The following is a 23,352-nucleotide window of genomic DNA, read 5'->3' on the forward strand; positions in this document are numbered from 1 at the left end:
AAAAGAGCTTATCATAGAGCACTGAAAGCAAATAGGTCCTCACTTCTGACCCCAAAGAAAAAAGACAGTAAAGAAGGAAAAGAAATATCCAGAATAATAGGGGTATACGATGACAAAGCTAGAGAGATAAAACAAATCCTCAGCAAATATTGGAGCATATTAAGGCTAGATGATACTCTAAAAGAACTGATCCCTAGTGAACCTCACATCACATACAAAAGAGGATGTAATCTAAAGGACAAACTGGTCCATAGCAATTTTGAGAGAACCTCTAGAGAGGGATGGTTCACAACTAAACCTAATGGAACATTCCAATGTGGAAAATGTACAATGTGCCGATATATTAAAAAAGGAAGCAAATTTAGTAGTGCGGTAACAAAAAAGGAATATCAGATCAAACACTTTGCTAATTGCGAAACAAAGGGGGTGATCTACCTCCTTACATGCACATGTCCACTAAATTATGTGGGCAAAACTTTTAGAATCTTCAGACGAAGGCTCCAAGAACATGTAGGGGATATAGTGCACATGCGAGACACCCCGGTAGCAAACCACTTTGCCTCCCATCACCAAAGTGATGTACAAGGTCTACAGGCACAGATCATTGAAGTTATACCCTCACCAAATAGAGGAGGAGATTGGGATAACATGCTCCTTCAAAGAGAAGCCTTCTGGACCTTCACTTTGGAAGCGGTAAAACCGGAGGGTTTAAATGACTTTATATCTTACGCGTGTTTTATCAAATAACATAACTAACAGCTGTCTATAAAAATATCAAACAAAAAAATCTGCCACGAAAAAACAAAATACAACAGTTGTCAATATAACATCAATAATAAAACAGGATCTATGAAAAATAAATAATACAAGCGACGGAAACATAAGAATACGCAATCCAGCAACAAAAGAGTTAAAATACAGCTGGAACGCAAGAAAAGCGACCTGTCCACTGACTATCCAGAGCTCAGAACGAGGGCTGAACAGCACACCTGAGCACAGAAGACACTCCCCTCCCAGCCATACCTGTGAGAGTCCAGCCACGGCAATAGAGAGCGCAGGTTCTATGCGCAAGCTGGAGATTGGCGGACTAGAGTAATAGGCGGAGCGAAGGAGGAGTTATTGGATATAAAGCACGGCGGGAAAATCAAATGGAGTACGGCCGGCATCAGAGCCGCACATATGAAAGGAGCCGCTTACACAAAAGGATGCAAGCCAAGATTTGAAAAGCCGCAACAAGGTCCCTGAAGAATCGCATATAGGAAACGCGTAGGATCGGCATATGATCGGCTTAATATGCATACCCAAGCTCCAAGGGTGAAAAAGACGCACCTTATCTCCTAAAGGAAGAAGAAAAAAAGCTAAGTGGCATATGTAATAATTAATAATGCAATAAGAGACTGTGGACAGTGCAATAATTAATAGTGCAATAAGAGACTGTGGACAGTGCAATAATTAATAGTGCAATAAGAGACTGTGGACAGTGCAATAATTAATAGTGCAATAAGAGACTGTGGACAGTGCAATAATTAATAGTGCAATAAGAGACTGTGGACAGTGCAATAATTAATAGTGCAATAATAGACTGTGGACAGTGCAATAATTAATAGTGCAATAATAGACTGTGGACAGTGCAATAATTAATAGTGCAATAAGAGACTGTGGACAGTGCAATAATTAATAGTGCAATAAGAGACTGTGGACAGTGCAATAATTAATAGTGCAATAATAGACTGTGGACAGTGCAATAATTAATAGTGCAATAATAGACTGTGGACAGTGCAATAATTAATAGTGCAATAATAGACTGTGGACAGTGCAATAATTAATAGTGCAATAATAGACTGTGGACAGTGCAATAATTAATAGTGCAATAATAGACTGTGGACAGTGCAATAACATTTCAATGCTATGAGTGAATGAGGACAGTGTATATAACATACTCACCAAAAAGTACTACACTGATGGATACAACTGATTACCCAGTTAAGAAGACAATTTGCACATAGCCACTTTGCAATTAATCTGTGTACAGCATAAAAACGCACGATATACGCACAGTTTGAATTCTGCCTGACATTATACAATAGAAGACAGAAGCAAGATACAGGTCTCTTCAAGTATTTATGTTGAAGGCTAAAAGAAGGCGGCTAAGGTGCGATCTACAAAATATATACACCCGATAGGTGTTTAAAATAATTTTAATAATAAAAGCAATTTTAAAAGGTTCCCTGTTCGTCAGTTTATATTAAAACCTGGGAGACCTCCAAACTAAAATAACGGGCTAACCGATCAGTGGAATCACATATATTATTATACAGTTATATATTATTATACACTTATATTATTATACACTTATATTATTATACACTTATATTATTATACACATATATTATTATACATTTATATATTATTATACACATATATTATTATACATTTATATATTATTATACATTTATATATTATTATACACTTATATATTATTATACACTTATATTATTATACACATATATTATTATACACATATATTATTATACATTTATATATTATTATACACTTATATTATTATACATTTATATATTATTATACATATATTATTATACATTTATATATTATTATACACATATATTATTATACATTTATATATTATTATACATTTATATATTATTATACACTTATATATTATTATACACATATATTATTATACATATATTATTATACATTTATATATTATTATACACATATATTATTATACATTTATATATTATTATACACTTATATATTATTATACACATATATTATTATACACTTATATATTATTATACACATATATTATTATACATATATTATTATACATTTATATATTATTATACACATATATTATTATACATTTATATATTATTATACACTTATATTATTATACATTTATATATTATTATACATATATTATTATACATTTATATATTATTATACACATATATTATTATACATTTATATATTATTATACATTTATATATTATTATACACTTATATTATTATACACTTATATATTATTATACATTTATATATTATTATACATTTATATATTATTATACACATATATTATTATACATTTATATATTATTATACACTTATATATTATTATACACTTATATTATTATACGCATATATATTATTATACACATATATTATTATACACTGATATTATTATACACTTATATTATTATACATTTATATATTATTATACACTTATATTATTATACATTTATATATTATTATACATATATTATTATACATTTATATATTATTATACACATATATTATTATACATTTATATATTATTATACATTTATATATTATTATACACTTATATTATTATACACTTATATATTATTATACATTTATATATTATTATACATTTATATATTATTATACACATATATTATTATACATTTATATATTATTATACACTTATATATTATTATACACTTATATTATTATACGCATATATATTATTATACACATATATTATTATACACTTATATTATTATACACTTATATTATTATACATTTATATATTATTATACACTTATATTATTATACATTTATATATTATTATACATATATTATTATACATTTATATATTATTATACACATATATTATTATACATTTATATATTATTATACATTTATATATTATTATACACTTATATTATTATACACTTATATATTATTATACATTTATATATTATTATACATTTATATATTATTATACACATATATTATTATACATTTATATATTATTATACATTTATATATTATTATACACTTATATTATTATACGCATATATATTATTATACACATATATTATTATACACATATATTATTATACATTTATATATTATTATACACTTATATTATTATACACTTATATATTATTATACACATATATTATTATACATTTATATATTATTATACACTTATATTATTATACATTTATATATTATTATACATTTTTATATTATTATACACATATATTATTATACATTTATATATTATTATAAACATATATTATTATACATTTATATATTATTATACACTTATATTATTATACATTTTTATATTATTAAACACATATTATTATACATGTATATATTATTATACACTTATATATTATTATACACATATATTATTATACATTTATATATTATTATACATTTATATATTATTATACAGTTATATATTATTATACACATATATTATTATACATTTATATATTATTATACATTTATATATTATTATACAGTTATATATTATTATACACTTATATTATTATACATGTATATATTATTATACACTTATATATTATTATACACATATATTATTATACATTAATATATTATTATACATTTATATATTATTATACAGTTATATATTATTATACACTTATATTATTATACATTTATATATTATTATACATTTTTATATTATTATACACATATATTATTATACATTTATATATTATTATAAACATATATTATTATACATTTATATATTATTATACACTTATATTATTATACATTTTTATATTATTAAACACATATTATTATACATTTATATATTATTATACATTTATATATTATTATACAGTTATATATTATTATACACATATATTATTATACATTTATATATTATTATACAGTTATATATTATTATACACATATATTATTATACATTTATATATTATTATACATTTAAATATTATTATACACTTATATATTATTATACACTTATATATTATTATACACATATATATTATTATACATTTTTATAGTATTATACACATATTTTTATAAGCTTATATATTATTATACACTTATATTATTATACATTTATATATTATTAGAACAATTGATAGCGCAAAGGGAACCTTTTAAATTATTTTATTGTATAAACATAACACTCGTGGTAGTGATTACAATCTATATTAGCCGCCATACACTACTTATATTGCCGCATCCATTTATAGAGATGTATCACAAGTTGTAGTCCATATGTTCCTTTAGGCCACAATGTTCATTAGTGCGTTTCCTACTTCTTATTCAAGGTGCGCTAGTACATTAGTGACCTCTCTTCTGTACGCGCCTCTCATACACCTCGATTGTCCATGTGTGGTGACCGTACTGGTTATGTACATGTATTACCAGAAGTATTGGATCTGCTTTTATTATTCATAGAGGTATTTTGATTGTGTGCCTCTATAGTAACTTAATGTCCATCTGTTAATGGCAAATTATGTCACAGTCTTTTAGATATTGCACATAGAGCAATGCATGTTGCACATTATGATGTCTATTTGAATTGTTGCACACACTTATTGCACATATTCCTTATTACACATAGCACTTATTGCACTTATCTCTTTTTCGGCTTCTTAAGTAGTTGGTGCTTCTAGTTTCTTTCGGATGGGAGCCTCTTTATAGGTAATTGCCGGTCCGACGCGTTTCCTCTTACGATTCTTCCGGGACTTGTTTTCGGCTTTTTTTACTCTTCCTGTATCCTTTTTAGATGCGGCACTGATGACGGCCGTCATTTGCCATTAACAGATGGACATTAAGTTGCTATAGAGGCACACAATCGGAATACCTCTATGAATAATAAAAGCACATCCAATACTTCTGTTAATACATGCACATAACCAGTATGGTTACCACACATGGACAATCGAGGTGTGTGAGAGGCGCGTACAGAAGAGAGGTCACTAATGTACTAGCGCACCTTGAATAATAAGTAGAAAACGCACACTCTCATATGCACTTTAAAAACGCACTAATGAACATTGTGGCCTAAAGGAACATATGGACTACAACTTGTGATACATCTCTATAAATGGATGCGGCAATATAAGTAGTGTATGGCGGCTAATACAGATTTTAATCACTACCACGAGTGTTATGATTATACAATAAAATAATTTAAAAGGTTCCCTTTGCGCTATCAATTGTTCTACACATTATTGGGAGACCTAACAATATACGGTACGGACAAGTACCTTAGTGGATTACGTATATATATTATTATACACATATATAACATACATTTATATATTATTATACACATATATAATATACATTTATATATTATTATACACTTATATATTATTATACACATATATTATTATACATTTATATATTATTATACACATATATTATTATACATTTATATTTTATTATACACTTATATATTATTATACATTTATAAATTATTATACACTTATATTATTATACACTTATATATTATTATACACTTATATATTATTATACGCATATATATTATTATACACATATTATTATACATTTATATATTATTATACACTTATATTATTATACATTTATATATTATTATACATTTATATATTACTGTACACATATATTATTATACACTTATATTATTATACATTTATATATTATTATACACTTATATATTATTATACACATATAATATTATACATTTATATATTATTATACACTTATATATTATTATACATTTATATATTATTATACACATATATTATTATACATTTATATATTATAATACACATATATTATACATTTATATATTATTATACACATATATTATTATACACTTATATATTATATAGACATATATTATTATACATTTATACATTATTATACACTTATATTATTATACATTTACATATTATTATACACATATATTATTATACATTTATATATTATTATACACTTATATATTATTATACACATATATTATTATACATTTATATATTATTATACATTTATATATTACTATACATTTATATATTATTATACATTTATATATTACTATACATTTATATATTATTATACATTTATATATTATTATACACATATTATTATACATTTATATATTATACATTTATATATTATTATACACATATTATTATACATTTATATATTATTATACACATATTATTATACATTTATATATTATTATACACATATATTATTATACATTTATATATTATACATATATTATTATACATTTATATATTATTATACACATATATTATTATACAGTTATATATTATTATACACTTATATTATTATACACTTATATATTATTATACACATATATTATTATACATTTATATATTATTATACATTTATATATTATTATACACTTATATATTATTATACACATATATATTATTATACACATATATTATTATACACATATATTATTATACATTTATATATTATTAATACACATATATATTATTATACACATATATTATTATACACTTATATATTATTATACACATATATTATTATACAGTCATATATTATTATACACATATATTACTATACACTTATATATTATTATACACATATATTATAATACATTTATATATTATTATACACTTATATTATTATACACTTATATATTATTATACACATATATTATTATACATTTATGTATTATTATACACTTATATTATTATACATTTATATATTATTATACACATATATTATTATACACTTATATATTATATAGACATATATTATTATACATTTATACATTATTATACACTTATATTATTATACATTTATATATTATTATACATTTTTATATTATTATACACATATTATACATTTATATATTATTATACACTTATATATTATTATACACATATATTATTATACATTTATATATTATTATACATTTATATATTACTATACATTTATATATTATCATACATTTATATATTATTATACACATATTATTATACATGTATATATTATTATACATTTATATATTATTATACACATATTATTATACATTTATATATTATTATACACATATATTATTATACATTTATATATTATTATACACATATATTATTATACAGTTATATATTATTATACACTTATATTATTATACATTTATATATTATTATACACTTATATATTATTATACACATATATTATTATACATTTATATATTATTATACACTTATATATTATTATACACATATATATTATTATACACATATATTATTATACACATATATTATTATACATTTATATATTATTAATACACATATATATTATTATACACATATATTATTATACACTTATATATTATTATACACATATATTATTATACATTTATATATTATTATACATTTATATATTATTATACACATATATTATTATACAGTCATATATTATTATACACATATATTATTATACACTTATATTATTATACATTTATATATTATTATACACTTATATATTATTATACACTTATATTATTATACATTTATATATTATTATACACATATATTATTATACACTTATATATTATTATACACATATATTATTATACACATATATTATTATACACTTATATATTATTATACACATATATTATTATACATTTATATATTATTATACACATATATTACTATACACTTATATATTATTATACACATATATTATTATACATTTATATATTATTATACACATATATTATTATACACATATATTATTATACACATATATTATTATACAGTCATATATTATTATACACATATATTACTATACACTTATATATTATTATACACATATATTATTATACATTTATATATTATTATACACATATATTACTATACACTTATATATTATTATACACATATATTATTATACACTTATATATTATTATACACTTATATATTATTATACATTTATATATTATTATACATTTTTATATTATTATATATTTTTATAATATTATACATTTGTATACTGCTTTTTTACCCCATTTTTTATTCTGTCCTTATGTGTAATAAATTGCTGTTGTAATGAATTTATAAAACAATATATTTTTTCACATGAAGTTATTTGTTTATTCTATGATTTGATTTTAATCAGGAATATTTGCTCGCGCACGCAGTGCACAAATAGGTGTTTATATATATATTTTATTTACCGTATTTATCGGGGTATACCACGCACCGGCCTATAACACGCACCCTCATTTTACCAAGGATATTTGGGTAAAAAAAGTTTTTTACCCAAATATCCATGATAAAATGAGGGTGCGTGTGTGCGCGTGTATATACCCCGATATACCCCCAGGAAAGGCAGGGGGAGAGAGGCCGTCGCTGCCCGCTTCTCTCCCCCTGCCTTTCCTGGGGTCTAGAGCGCTGCTGTCGGCCCTTTTCACCCCCTGGTTATCGGCGCCGCTGCCCGTTCTGTCCCCCTGACTATCGGTGCCGGCGCCGATAGCCAGGGGGAGAGAAGCGGCGCCGACAGCCAGGGGGAGAGGAGGGGCAGCGGCACCCATTGCCGGCGCCGCTGCCCCGTTGCCTCACCCCATCCCCGGTGGCATAATTACCTGAGTCCGGTCCGCGCTGCTCCAGGCCTCCGTCGTGCGTCCCCAGCGTCGTTGCTATGCACGGCGCGGCGCTCTGTCGTCATGCGCCGCGCCGTTCAGCGCATAGCAATGACGCCGGGGACGCACGACGGAGGCCTGGAGCAGCGCGGACCCGACTCAGGTAATTATGCCACCGGGGATGGGGGGAGGCAACGGGGCAGCGGCGCCGGCAATGGGTGCCGCTGCCCCTTCTCTCCCCCTGGCTGTCGGCGCCGCTTCTCTCTCCCTGGCTATCGGCGCCGGCACCGATAGTCAGGGGGACAGAACGGGCAGCGGCGCCGATAACCAGGGGGTGAAAAGGGCCAACAGCAGCGCTCTAGACCCCAGGAAAGGCAGTGGGAGAGAAGCGGGCAGCGACGGCCTCTCTCCCCCTGCCTTTCCTGGGGGTGTATCGGCGTATAACACGCACACAGACTTTAGGCTAAAAATTTTAGCCTAAAAAGTGCGTGTTATACGCCGATAAATACGGTATATTTCATTGAGCCGGGTATGGGTTGGGTTTTTTCGGTCTCTCAGTATACGGCCCAAGTCTACACACAGTATATGGCCCAAGTCTACACAAAGTATACGGCCCAAGTCTACACACAGTATACGGCCCAAGTCTACACACAGTATACGGCCCAACTCTACACACAGTATACGGTCCAAGTCTACACACTGTATACGGTCCAAGTCTACACACTGTATACGATCCAAGTCTACACACTGTATATGGCCCAAGTCTACACACAGTATACGGCCCAAGTCTACACACAGTATACGGCCCAAGTCTACACACAGTATACGGCCCAAGTCTACACACAGTATACGGCCCAACTCTACACACAGTATACGGTCCAAGTCTACACACAGTATACGGCCCAACTCTACACACAGTATACGGTCCAAGTCTACACACTGTATACGGTCCAAGTCTACACACTGTATACGATCCAAGTCTACACACTGTAAATGGCCCAAGTCTACACACAGTATACGGCCCAAGTCTACACACAGTATACGGCCCAAGTCTACACACAGTATACGGCCCAAGTCTACACACAGTATACGGCCCAAGTCTACACACAGTATACGGCCCAACTCTACACACAGTATACGGTCCAAGTCTACACACTGTATATGGTCCAAGTCTACACACTGTATACGGTCCAAGTCTACACACTGTATACAGTCCAAGTCTACACACTGAATACGGTCCAAGTCTACACACTATACAGTCCATGACTACACACTGTATACGGTCCAAGTCTACACACTGTATACGGTCCAAGTCTACACACAGTATACGGCCCAAGTCTACACACAGTATACGGCCCAAGTCTACACACAGTATACGGCCCAACTCTACACACAGTATACGGTCCAAGTCTACACACTGTATATGGTCCAAGTCTACACACTGTATACGGTCCAAGTCTACACACTGTATACAGTCCAAGTCTACACACTGAATACGGTCCAAGTCTACACACTATACAGTCCATGACTACACACTGTATACGGTCCAAGTCTACACACTGTATACGGTCCAAGTCTACACACAGTATACGGCCCAAGTCTACACACAGTATATGGCCCTCTGTTGGGTAAGGTTTTCCCCAATGGATGTACAGCCAAGTCTACACACAGTATATGGCCCTCTGTGGGGTAATGTTTTTCCCAATGGATGTACAGCCCATATCTACACACAGTATATGTCCCCCTGTGGGGTAATGTTTTCCCCAATGGATGTACGGCCCATATCTACACACAGTATATGGCCCTCTGTTGGGTAATGTTTTCACCAATGGATGTACGGCCCAAGTCTACACACAGTATATGGCCCTCTGTGGGGTAATGTTTTGAACAATGGATGTACGGCCCAAGTCTAGACACAGTATATTGCCCTCTGTGGGGTAATGTTTTCCCCAATGGATGTACGGCCCATATCTACACACAGTATATGGCCCTCTGTTGGGTAATGTTTTGGACAATGGATGTACGGCCCATATCTACACACAGTATATGGCCCTCTGTTGGGTGATGTTTTGGACAATGGATGTACGGCCCATATCTACACACAGTATATGGCCCATTGTTGGATAATGTTTTGGACAATGGATGTACGGCCCATATCTACACACAGTATATGGCCCATTGTTGGATAATGTTTTGGACAATGGATGTACGGCCCATATCTACACACAGTATATGGCCCATTGTTGGATAATGTTTTGGACAATGGATGTACGGCCCATATCTACACACAGTATATGGCCCATTGTTGGATAATGTTTTGGACAATTGATGTACGGCCCATATCTACACACAGAAAATGGCCCAGTGTTGGGTAATGTTTTGGACAATGGATGTACGGCCCATATCTACACACAGTATATGGCCCTCTGTTGGGTAATGTTTTGGACAATGGATGTACGGCCCATATCTACACACAGTATATGACCCATTGTTGGATAATGTTTTCCCCAATGGATGTACGGCCCATATCTACACACCAGAGGACCCCTCTTGGGCAACATATTTTAAGGCTCTTTTGTAGACAAGTGCTTACCTTGACATATGAGCCCGACAGCTTTGGAATGAAGACACATGTGATCTCTTTTCTTGAACATCGCACAGTCCCAGGGGGTCTCTGCTGATTTAGGGCACATGGCAGACACATACATACTAGGGGAATGCTCATGTTTTGTCTCATTCTGGAAGGATCCACATCCAAGATAGTTACAAAGCATATTAGAATCTTCATGAAACCAGTGGTTATTGCAGATGGTGGCCCACACTCCATGGAGATAAACCTCCACGCGACCCGAGCAGTTGTTTGATCCTCCAGAGAGTCGCACTTTGCGATATTCTGCACAACAAAGAAGACAATACAGGGGGTGAGGACATACTACTGAGGTGAATGGTGGTATTGTAGCCCCTCAGGACATGATGCTGAGGTGAATGGTCGTATTGTAGCCCCTCAGGACATGATACTGAGGTGAATGGTTGTATTGTAGCCCCTCAGGACATGATACTGAGGTGAATGGTTGTATTGTAGCCCCTCAGGACATGATACTGAGGTGAATGGTTGTATTGTAGCCCCTCAGGACATGATACTGAGGTGAATGGTCGTATTGTAGCCTCCCAGGACATGATACTGAGGTGAATGGTTGTATTGTAGCCCCTCAGGACATGATACTGAGGTGAATGGTCGTATTGTAGCCCCTCAGGACATGATACTGAGGTGAATGGTCGCATTGTAGCCCCTCAGGACATGATACTGAGGTGAATGGTCGTATTGTAGCCCCTCAGGACATGATACTGAGGTGAATGGTAGTATTGTAGCCCCTCAGGACATGATACTGAGGAGAATGGTCGTATTGTAGGCCCTCAGGATATGATATTGAGGTGAATGGTCATATTGTAGCCCCTCAGGACATAATACTGAGATGAATGGTCGTATTGTAGCCTCTCAGGAGATGATACTGAGGTGAATGTCGTATTGTGGCCTCTCAGGACATGATACTGAGGTGAATGGTTGCATTATAGCCCCTCAGGACATGATACTGAGGTGAATGGTCGTATTGTAGCCCCTCAGGACATGATACTGAGGTGAATGGTTGTATTGCAGCCTCTAAGGACATGATACTGAGGAGAATGGTTGCATTATAGCCCCTCAGGACATGATACTGAGGTGAATGGTCATATTGTAGCCCCTCAGGACATGATACTTAGGTGGATGGTCGTATTGTAGCCCCTCAGGACATAATACTGAGGTGAATGGTTGTATTGTAGCCTCTCAGGACATAATACTGAGGTGAATGGTCGTATTGTAGCCTCTCAGGACATAATACTGAGGTGAATGGTTGTATTGTAGCCCCTCAGGACATAATACTGAGGTAAATGGTTGTATTGTAGCCTCTCAGGACATGATACTGAGGTGAATGGTTGTATTGCAGCCCCTCGGAACATGATACTGAGGTGAAAGGTCGTAGTGTAGCCCCTCAGGACATGATACTGAGGTGAATGGTCGCATTGTAGCCCCTCAGGACATGATACTGAGGTGAATGGTTGTATTGTAGCCCCTCAGGACATGATACTGAGGTGAATGGTTGTATTGTAGCCCCTCAGGACATGATACTGAGGTGGATGGTCATATTATAGCCCCTCAGGACATGATACTGAGGTGAATGGTCATATTGTACCCCTCAGGACATGATACTGAGGTGAATGGTCGTATTGTAGCCCCTCAGGACATGATACTGAGGTGAATGGTCGTATTGTAGCCCCTCAGGACATGATACTGAGGTGAATGGTCGTATTGTAGCCCCGCAGGACATGATACTGAGGTGAATGGTCGTATTGTAGCCCCTCAGGACATGATTCTGAGGTGAATGGTTGTATTGTAGCCCCTCAGGACATGATACTGAGGTGAATGGTCGTATTGTAGCCCCTCAGGACATGATACTGAGGTGAATGGTTGTATTGTAGCCCCTCAGGACATGATACTGAGGTGGATGGTCATATTATAGCCAATCAGGACATGATACTGAGGTGAATGGTCATATTGTAGCCCCTCAGGACATGATACTGAGGTGAATGGTCGTATTGTAGCCCCTCAGGACATGATACTGAGGTGAATGGTCGTATTGTAGCCCCTCAGGACATGATACTGAGGTGAATGGTCGTATTGTAGCCCCGCAGGACATGATACTGAGGTGAATGGTCGTATTGTAGCCCCTCAGGACATGATTCTGAGGTGAATGGTTGTATTGTAGCCCCTCAGGACATGATACTGAGGTGAATGGTCGTATTGTAGCCCCTCAGGACATGATACTGAGGTGAATGGTCGTATTGTAGCCCCTCAGGACATGATTCTGAGGTGAATGGTTGTATTGTAGCCCCTCAGGACATGATACTGAGGTGAATGGTCGTATTGTAGCCCCTCAGGACATGATACTGAGGTGAATGGTTGTATTGTAGCCTCTAAGGACATGATACTGAGGTGAATGGTCGTATTGTAGCAGCTCAGGACATGATACTTAGGTGAATGGTAGTATTGTAGCCCCTCAGGACATAATACTGAGATGAATGGTTGTATTGTAGCTCCTCAGGACATAATACTGAGGTGAATGGTCGTATTGTAGTCCCTCAGGACAAGATACTGAGGTGAATGGTCGTATTGTAGCCCCTCAGGACATGATAGGAGGTTAATGGTCGTATTGTAGCCCCTCAGGAAATGATACTGAGGTGAATGGTCATATTGTAGCCCCTCAGGACATTATACTGAGGTGAATGGTCATATTGTAGCCCCTCAGGACATGATACTGAGGTGAATGGTCGTATTATAGCCCCTCAGGACATGATACTGAGGTGAATGGATGTATTGTAGCCCTTCAGGACATGATACTGAAATGAATGGTTGTATTGTAGCCTCTCAGGACATAATACTGAGGTGAATGGTTGTATTGTAGCCCCTCTGGACATGATACTGAGGTGAATGGTTGTATTGTAGCCCCTTAGGACATGATAATGAGGTGAATGGTGGTATTGTAGCCCCTCGATACTGAGGTGAAAGGTCGTAGTGTAGCACCTCAGGACATGATACTGAGGTGATTGGTCGTATTGTAGCCCCTCAGGACATGATACTGAGGTGAATGGTTGCATTGTAGCCCCTTAGGACATGATACTGAGGTGAATGGTTGTATTGTAGCCCCTCAGGACATGATACTGAGGCGAATGGTCGTATTATTGCCCCTCAGGACATGATACTGAGGAGAATGGTCGTATTGTAGGCCCTCAGGACATGATACTGAGGTGAATGGTCATATTGTAGCCCCTCAGTACATAATACTGAGATGAATGGTTGTATTGTAGCCCCTCAGGACATGATACTGAGGTGAATGGTCGTATTGCAGCCTCTCAGGACATAATACTGAGGTAAATGGTCGTATTGTGGCCTCTCAGGACATGATACTGAGGTGAATGGTTGCATTATAGCCCCTCAGGACATGATACTGAGGTGAATGGTTGTATTGTAGCCTCTAAGGACATGATACTGAGGTGAATGGTCGTATTGTAGCCCCTCAGGACATGATACCGAGGTGAATGGTCATATTGTAGCCCCCCAGGACATGATACTTAGGTGAATGGTCATATTGTAGCCCCTCAGAACATGATACTGAGGTGAATGGTTATATTGTAGCCTCTCAGGACATGATACTGAGGTAAATGGTTGTATTGCAGCCCCTCAGGACATGATACTGACGTGAATGGTGGTATTATAGCCCCTCAGGACATGATACTGAGGTGAATGGTCGTATTGTAGCCTCACAGGACATGATACTGAGGTGAATGGTCGTATTGTAGCCCCTCAGGACATGATACTGAGGTGAATGGTTGTATTTTAGCCCCTCAGGACAAGATACTGAGGTGAATGGTCGTATTGTAGCCCCTCAGGACATGATACTGAGGTTAATGGTTGTATTGTAGCCCCTCAGGACATTATACTGAGATGAATGGTTGTATTGTAGCCCCTCAGGACATGATACTGAGGTGAATGGTTGTATTGTAGCCTCTCAGGACATGATACTGAGGTGAATGGTCGTATTGTAGCCCCTCAGGACATGATACTGAGGTGAATGGTTGTATTGTAGCCCCTCAGGACATGATACTGAGGTGAATGGTTGTATTGTAGCCTCTCAGGACATGATACTGAGGTGAATGGTCGTATTGTAGCCCCTCAGGACATGATACTGAGGTGAATGGTTGTATTGTAGCCTCTCAGGACATGATACTGAGGTGAATGGTTGTATTGTAGCCCCTCAGGACATGATACTGAGGTGAATGGTTGTATTGAAGCCCCTTAGGACATGATACTGAGGTGAATGGTGGTATTGTAGCCCCTCGGAACATGATACTGAGGTGAAAGGTCGTAGTGTAGCCCCTCAGGACATGATACTGAGGTGAATGGTCGTATTTTAGCCCCTCAGGACATGATACTGAGGTGAATGGTTGTATTGTAGCCCCTCAGGACATGATACTGAGGTGAATGGTTGTATTGTAGCCCCTCAGGACATGATACTGAGGTGAATGGTTGTATTGTAGCCCCTCAGGACATGATACTGACGTGAATGATCGTATCGTAGCCTCTCAGGACACGATACTGAGGTGAATGGTCGTATTATTGCCCCTCAGGACATGATACTGAGGAGAATGGTCGTATTGTAGGCCCTCAGGACATGATACTGAGGTGAATGGTCATATTGTAGCCCCTTAGGACATAATAATGAGATGAATGGTGTATTGTAGCCCCTCAGGACATGATACTGAGGTGAATGGTCGTATTGCAGCCTCTCAGGACATAATACTGAGGTGAATGGTCGTATTGTGGCCTCTCAGGACATGATACTGAGGTGAATGGTTGCATTATAGCCCCTCAAGACATGATACTGAGGTGAATGGTCGTATTGTAGCCCCTCAGGACATGATACTGAGGTGAATGGTTGTATTGTAGCCTCTAAGGACATGATACTGAGGTGAATGGTCGTATTGTAGCCCCTCAGGACATGATACTGAGGTGAATGGTCATATTGTAGCCCCTCAGGACATGATACTTAGGTGAATGGTAGTATTGTAGCCCCTCAGGACATAATACTGAGATGAATGGTTGTATTGTAGCCCCTCAAGACATAATACTGAGGTGAATGGTCGTATTGTAGTCCCTCAGGACAAGATACTGAGGTGAATGGTCGTATTGTAGCCCCTCAGGACATGATAGGAGGTGAATGGTCGTATTGTATCCCCTCAGGAAATGATACTGAGGTGAATGGTCATATTGTAGCCCCTCAGGACATTATACTGAGGTGAATGGTCATATTGTAGCCCCTCAGGACATGATACTGAGGTGAATGGTCGTATTGAAGCCCCTCAGGACATGATACTGAGGTGAATGGTTGTATTACAGCCCCTCAGGACATGATACTGAGGTGAATGGTTGTATTGTAGCCCCTCAGGACATGATACTGAGGTGAATGGTCGTATTGTAGCCCCTCAGGACATGATACTGAGGTTAATGGTCGTATTGTAGCCTCTCAGGACATGATACTGAGGGGAATGGTTGTATTGTAGCCTCTCAGAACATGATAATGATGTGAATGGTCGTATTATAGCCCCTCAGGACATGATACTGAGGTGAATGGTTGTTGTGTAGTCCCTCAGGACATGATACTGAGGTGAATGGTCGTATTGTAGCCCCTCAGGACATGATACTGAGGTGAATGGTTGTATTATATCCCCTTAGGACATGATACTGAGGTGAATGGTTGTATTGTAGCCCCTCAGGACATAATACTGAGGTGAATGGTTGTATTGTAGCCCCTCAGGACATGATACTGAGGTGAATGGTTGTATTGTAGCCTCTAAGGAGATGATACTGAGGTGAATGGTCGTATTATATCCCCTCAGGACATGATACTGAGGTGAATGGTTGTATTCTATCCCCTCAGGACATGATACTGAGGTGAATGGTTGTATTGCAGCCCCTCAGGACATGATACTGAGGTGAATGGTCATATTGTAGCCTCTCAGGAGATGATACTGAGGTGAATGGTTGTATTATATCCCCTCAGGACATGATACTGAGGTGAATGGTCGTATTATATCCACTCAGGACATGATACTGAGGTGAATGGTCGTATTATATCCACTCAGGACATGATACTGAGGTGAATGGTCGTATTGTAGCCCCTCAGGACATGATACTGAGGTGAATGGTCATATTGTAGCCCCTCAGGACATGACACTGAGGTGAATGGTTGTATTGTAGCCCCTCAGGACATGATACTGAGGTGAATGGTTGTATTGTAGCCCCTCAGGACATAATACTCAGGTGAATGGTCGTATTGTAGCCTCTCAGAACATAATACTGAGGTGAATGGTCGTATTGTAGCCTCTCAGAAAATAATACTGAGGTGAATGGTCGTATTGTAGCCTCTCAGGACATGATACTGAGGTGAATGGTTGTATTGTAACCCCTCAGGACATAATACTGAGGTGAATGGCCGTATTGTAGCCCCTCAGGACATGATACCGAGGTGAATGGTCGTATTGTAGCCCCTCAGGACATGATACGGAGGTGAATGGCCATATTGTAACCCCTCAGGACATAATACTGAGGTGAATGGTTGTATTGTAGCCCCTCAGGACATGTTACTGAGGTGAATGGTTGTATTGTAACCCCTCAGGACATAATACTGAGGTGAATGGCCGTATTGCAGCCCCTCAGGACATGATACTGAGGTGAATGGTCGTATTGCAGCCCCTCAGGACATGATACTGAGGTGAATGGTCGTATTGTAGCCCCTCAGGATCATGATACGGAGGTGAAAGGCCATATTGTAACCCCTCAGGACATAATACTGAGGTGAATGGCCGTATTGTAGCCCCTCAGGACATGATACCAAGGTGAATGGTCGTATTGTAGCCCCTCAGGACATGATACGGAGGTGAATGGCCATATTGTAACCCCTCAGGACATAATACTGAGGTGAATGGTTGTATTGTAGCCCCTCAGGACATGATACTGAGGTGAATGGTTGTATTGTAACCCCTCAGGACATAATACTGAGGTGAATGGCCGTATTGTAGCCCCTCAGGACATGATACTGAGGTGAATGGTCGTATTGCAGCCCCTCAGGACATGATACTGAGGTGAATGGTTGTATTGTAGCCCCTCAGGACATGATCCTGAGGTGAATGGTGGTATTGTAGCCCCTCAGGACATAATACTGAGGTGAATGGTCGTATTGTAGCACCTAAGGACATGATACTGAGGTGAATGGTTGTATTGTAGCCCCTCAGGACATGATACTGAGGTGAATGGTCGTATTGTAGCCTCTCAGGACATGATACTGAGGTGAATGGTCGTATTGTAACCCCTCAGCACATAATACTGAGATGAATGGTCGTATTGTAGCCCCTAAGGACATGATACTGAGGTGAATGGTCATATTGTAGCCCCTCAGGACATGATACTGAGGTGAATGGTCATATTGTAGCCCCTCAGGACAAAATACTTAGGTGGATGGTTGTATTGTAGCCTCTCAGAACATAATACTTTGGTGAATGGTCGTATTGTAGCCTCTCAGGTCATGATACTGAGGTGAATGGTTGTATTGTAACCCCTCAGGACATAATACTGAGGTGAATGGCCGTATTGTAGCCCCTCAGGACATGATACTGAGGTGAATGGTCGTATTGCAGCCCCTCAGGACATAATACTGATGTGAATGGTTGTATTTTAGCCCCTCAGGACATAATACTGAGGTGAATGGTCGTATTGTGGCCCCTCAGGACATTATACTGAGATGAATGGTTGTATTGTAGCCCCTCAGGACATGATACTGAGGTGAATGGTTGTATTGTAGCCTCTCAGGACATGATACTGAGGTGAATGGTCGTATTGTAGCCCCTCAGGACATGATACTGAGGTGAATGGTTGTATTGTAGCCCCTCAGGACATGATACTGAGGTGAATGGTCGTATTGTAGCCCCTCAGGACATGATACTGAGGTGAATGGTTGTATTGTAGCCCCTCAGGACATGATACTGAGATGAATGGTTGTATTGTAGCCCCTCAGGACATAATACTGAGGTGAATGGCCGTATTGTAGCCCCTCAGGACATGATACCGAGGTGAATGGTCGTATTGTAGCCCCTCAGGACATGATACGGAGGTGAATGGCCATATTGTAACCCCTCAGGACATAATACTGAGGTGAATGGTTGTATTGTAGCCCCTCAGGACATGATACTGAGGTGAATGGTTGTATTGTAACCCCTCAGGACATAATACTGAGGTGAATGGCCGTATTGTAGCCCCTCAGGACATGATACTGAGGTGAATGGTCGTATTGCAGCCCCTCAGGACATGATACTGAGGTGAATGGTTGTATTGTAGCCCCTCAGGACATGATCCTGAGGTGAATGGTGGTATTGTAGCCCCTCAGGACATAATACTGAGGTGAATGGTCGTATTGTAGCACCTAAGGACATGATACTGAGGTGAATGGTTGTATTGTAGCCCCTCAGGACATGATACTGAGGTGAATGGTCGTATTGTAGCCTCTCAGGACATGATACTGAGGTGAATGGTCGTATTGTAACCCCTCAGCACATAATACTGAGATGAATGGTCGTATTGTAGCCCCTAAGGACATGATACTGAGGTGAATGGTCATATTGTAGCCCCTCAGGACATGATACTGAGGTGAATGGTCATATTGTAGCCCCTCAGGACAAAATACTTAGGTGGATGGTTGTATTGTAGCCTCTCAGAACATAATACTTTGGTGAATGGTCGTATTGTAGCCTCTCAGGTCATGATACTGAGGTGAATGGTTGTATTGTAACCCCTCAGGACATAATACTGAGGTGAATGGCCGTATTGTAGCCCCTCAGGACATGATACTGAGGTGAATGGTCGTATTGCAGCCCCTCAGGACATAATACTGATGTGAATGGTTGTATTTTAGCCCCTCAGGACATAATACTGAGGTGAATGGTCGTATTGTGGCCCCTCAGGACATGATACTGATGTGAATGGTTGTATTGTAGCCTTTCAGGACACGATACTGAGGTGAATGGTCGTATTGCAGCCTCCCAGGACACGATATTGAGGTGAATGGTTGTATTGTATCCCCTCAGGACAGGATACTGAGGTGAATGGTTGTATTGTAGCCTCTCAGAACATAATACTGAGGTGAATGGTTGTATTGTAGACCCTCAGGACATGATACTGAGGTGAATGGTCGTATTGTAGACCCTCAGGACATGATACTGAGGTGAATGGTCGTATTGTACCCCCTCAGGACATGATACTCAGGTGAATGGTTGTATTTTAGCCAATCAGGACATGATACTGAGGTGAATGGTCGTATTATAGCCCCTCAGGACATGATACTGAGGTGAATGGTCATATTGTAGCCCCTCAGGACATGATACTGAGGTGAATGGTCGTATTGTAGCCCCTCAGGACATGATACTGAGGTGAATGGTCGTATTGTAGCCCCTCAGGACATGATTCTGAGGTGAATGGTTGTATTGTAGCCCCTCAGGACATGATACTGAGGTGAATGGTTTTATTGTAGACCCTCAGGACATGATACTGAGGTGAATGGTCGTATTGTAGTCTCTCAAGACATGATACTGAAGTGAATGGTGGTATTGTAGCCCCTCAGGACATGATACTGAGGTGAATGGTGGTATTGTAGCCCCTCAGGACATGATACTGAGGTGAATGGTTGTATTGTAGCCCCTAAGGACATGATACTGAGGTGAATGGTCGTATTGTAGCCCCTCAGGACATGATACTGAGGTGAATGGTTGTATTGTAGCCTCTAAGGACATGATACTGAGGTGAATGGTCATATTGTAGCCCCTCAGGACATGATACTTAGGTGAATGGTAGTATTGTAGCCCCTCAGGACATAATACTGAGATGAATGGTTGTATTGTAGCCCCTCAGGACATAATACTGAGGTGAATGGTCGTATTGTAGTCCCTCAGGACAAGATACTGAGGTGAATGGTCGTATTGTAGCCCCTCAGGACATGATAGGAGGTGAATGGTCGTATTGTAGCCCCTCAGGAAATGATACTGAGGTGAATGGTCATATTGTAGCCCTTCAGGACATGATACTGAGGTGAATTGTCGTATTATAGCCCCTCAGGACATGATACTGAGGTGAATGGTTGTATTGTAGCCCTTCAGGACATGATACTGAGATGAATGGTTGTATTGTAGCCCCTCAGGACATGATACTGAGATGAATGGTTGTATTGTAGCCCCTCAGGACATGATACTGAGGTGAATGGTTGTATTGTAGCCTCTCAGGACATGATACTGAGGTGAATGGTTGTATTGTAGCCCCTCAGGACATGATACTGAGGTGAATGGTTGTATTGTAGCCCCTTAGGACATGATAATGAGGTGAATGGTGGTATTGTAGCCCCTCGATACTGAGGTGAAAGGTCGTAGTGTAGCCCCTCAGGACATGATACTTGTTACGCCTAGCGCTCCGGGTCCCCGCTCCTCCCCGGAGCGCGTACGGCGTCTCTCTCTCCGCAGCGCCCCGGTCGGTCCCGCTGACCGGGAGCGCTGCCCTGTCCTGGCCGTTGGGGATGCGATTCGCACAGCGGGACGCGCCCGCTCGCGAATCGCATCCCAGGTCACTTACCCGTTCCCGTCTCCTGCGGTCATGTGCTGGCGCGCGCGGCTCCGCTCTCTAGGGCGCGCGCGCGCCAGCTCCCTGAGATTTAAAGGGCCAGTGCACCAATGATTGGTGCCTGGCCCAATTAGCTTAATTGGCTCCCACCTGGTCCCTGACTATATCTATCCTCCTCCCTTGCACTTCCTTGCCGGACCTTGTTGCACTTGTGCCTAGAGAAAGCGTTTTGTGTGTTTAAAGCCTGTGTACCAGAACTTCTGCTATCTCCCCTGACTACGAACCTTGCCGCCTGCCCCCGACCTTCTGCTACGTCCGACTCTGCTTCTGCCTACTCCTTTGTACCTCGCCTATCTTCAGCAGCCAGAGAGGTGAGCCGTTGCTAGTGGTTACGACCTGGTCACTACCGCCGCAGCAAGACCATCCCGCTTTGCGGCGGGCTCTGGTGAAAACCAGTAGTGTCTTAGAACCGGTCCACTAGCACGGTCCTCGCTATCCCTCTCTGGCACAGAGGATCCACCTCCTGCCAGCCGGCATCGTGACAATACTGAGGTGAATGGTCGTATTGTAGCCCCTCAGGACATGATACTGAGGTGAATGGTTGTATTGTAGCCCCTCAGAACATGATACTGAGGTTAATGGTTGTATTGTAGCCCCTCAGGACATGATACTGACGTGAATGGTCGTA

General features: G+C 37.5%; 1 protein-coding gene across 5 annotated transcripts in view; it reads right to left on the reverse strand.

Moving 5' to 3' along the window:
• Positions 1-23,352, reverse strand: part of LOC130333996 (T-cell differentiation antigen CD6-like) — a 241,920-nt gene that overhangs the window by 142,743 nt on the left and 75,825 nt on the right. For all 5 annotated transcript variants that reach the window (XM_056553855.1, XM_056553853.1, XM_056553854.1 and 2 more), the window contains exon 4: positions 12,009-12,308. In XM_056553855.1, the coding sequence (XP_056409830.1) occupies positions 12,009-12,308 (300 nt within the window). The remainder of the gene's footprint in view (positions 1-12,008; positions 12,309-23,352) is intronic.

The sequence above is a fragment of the Hyla sarda genome, unplaced genomic scaffold, assembly GCF_029499605.1.
Source record: "Hyla sarda isolate aHylSar1 unplaced genomic scaffold, aHylSar1.hap1 scaffold_421, whole genome shotgun sequence".
In the NCBI taxonomy this organism is placed as follows: Eukaryota; Metazoa; Chordata; class Amphibia; order Anura; family Hylidae; genus Hyla; species Hyla sarda.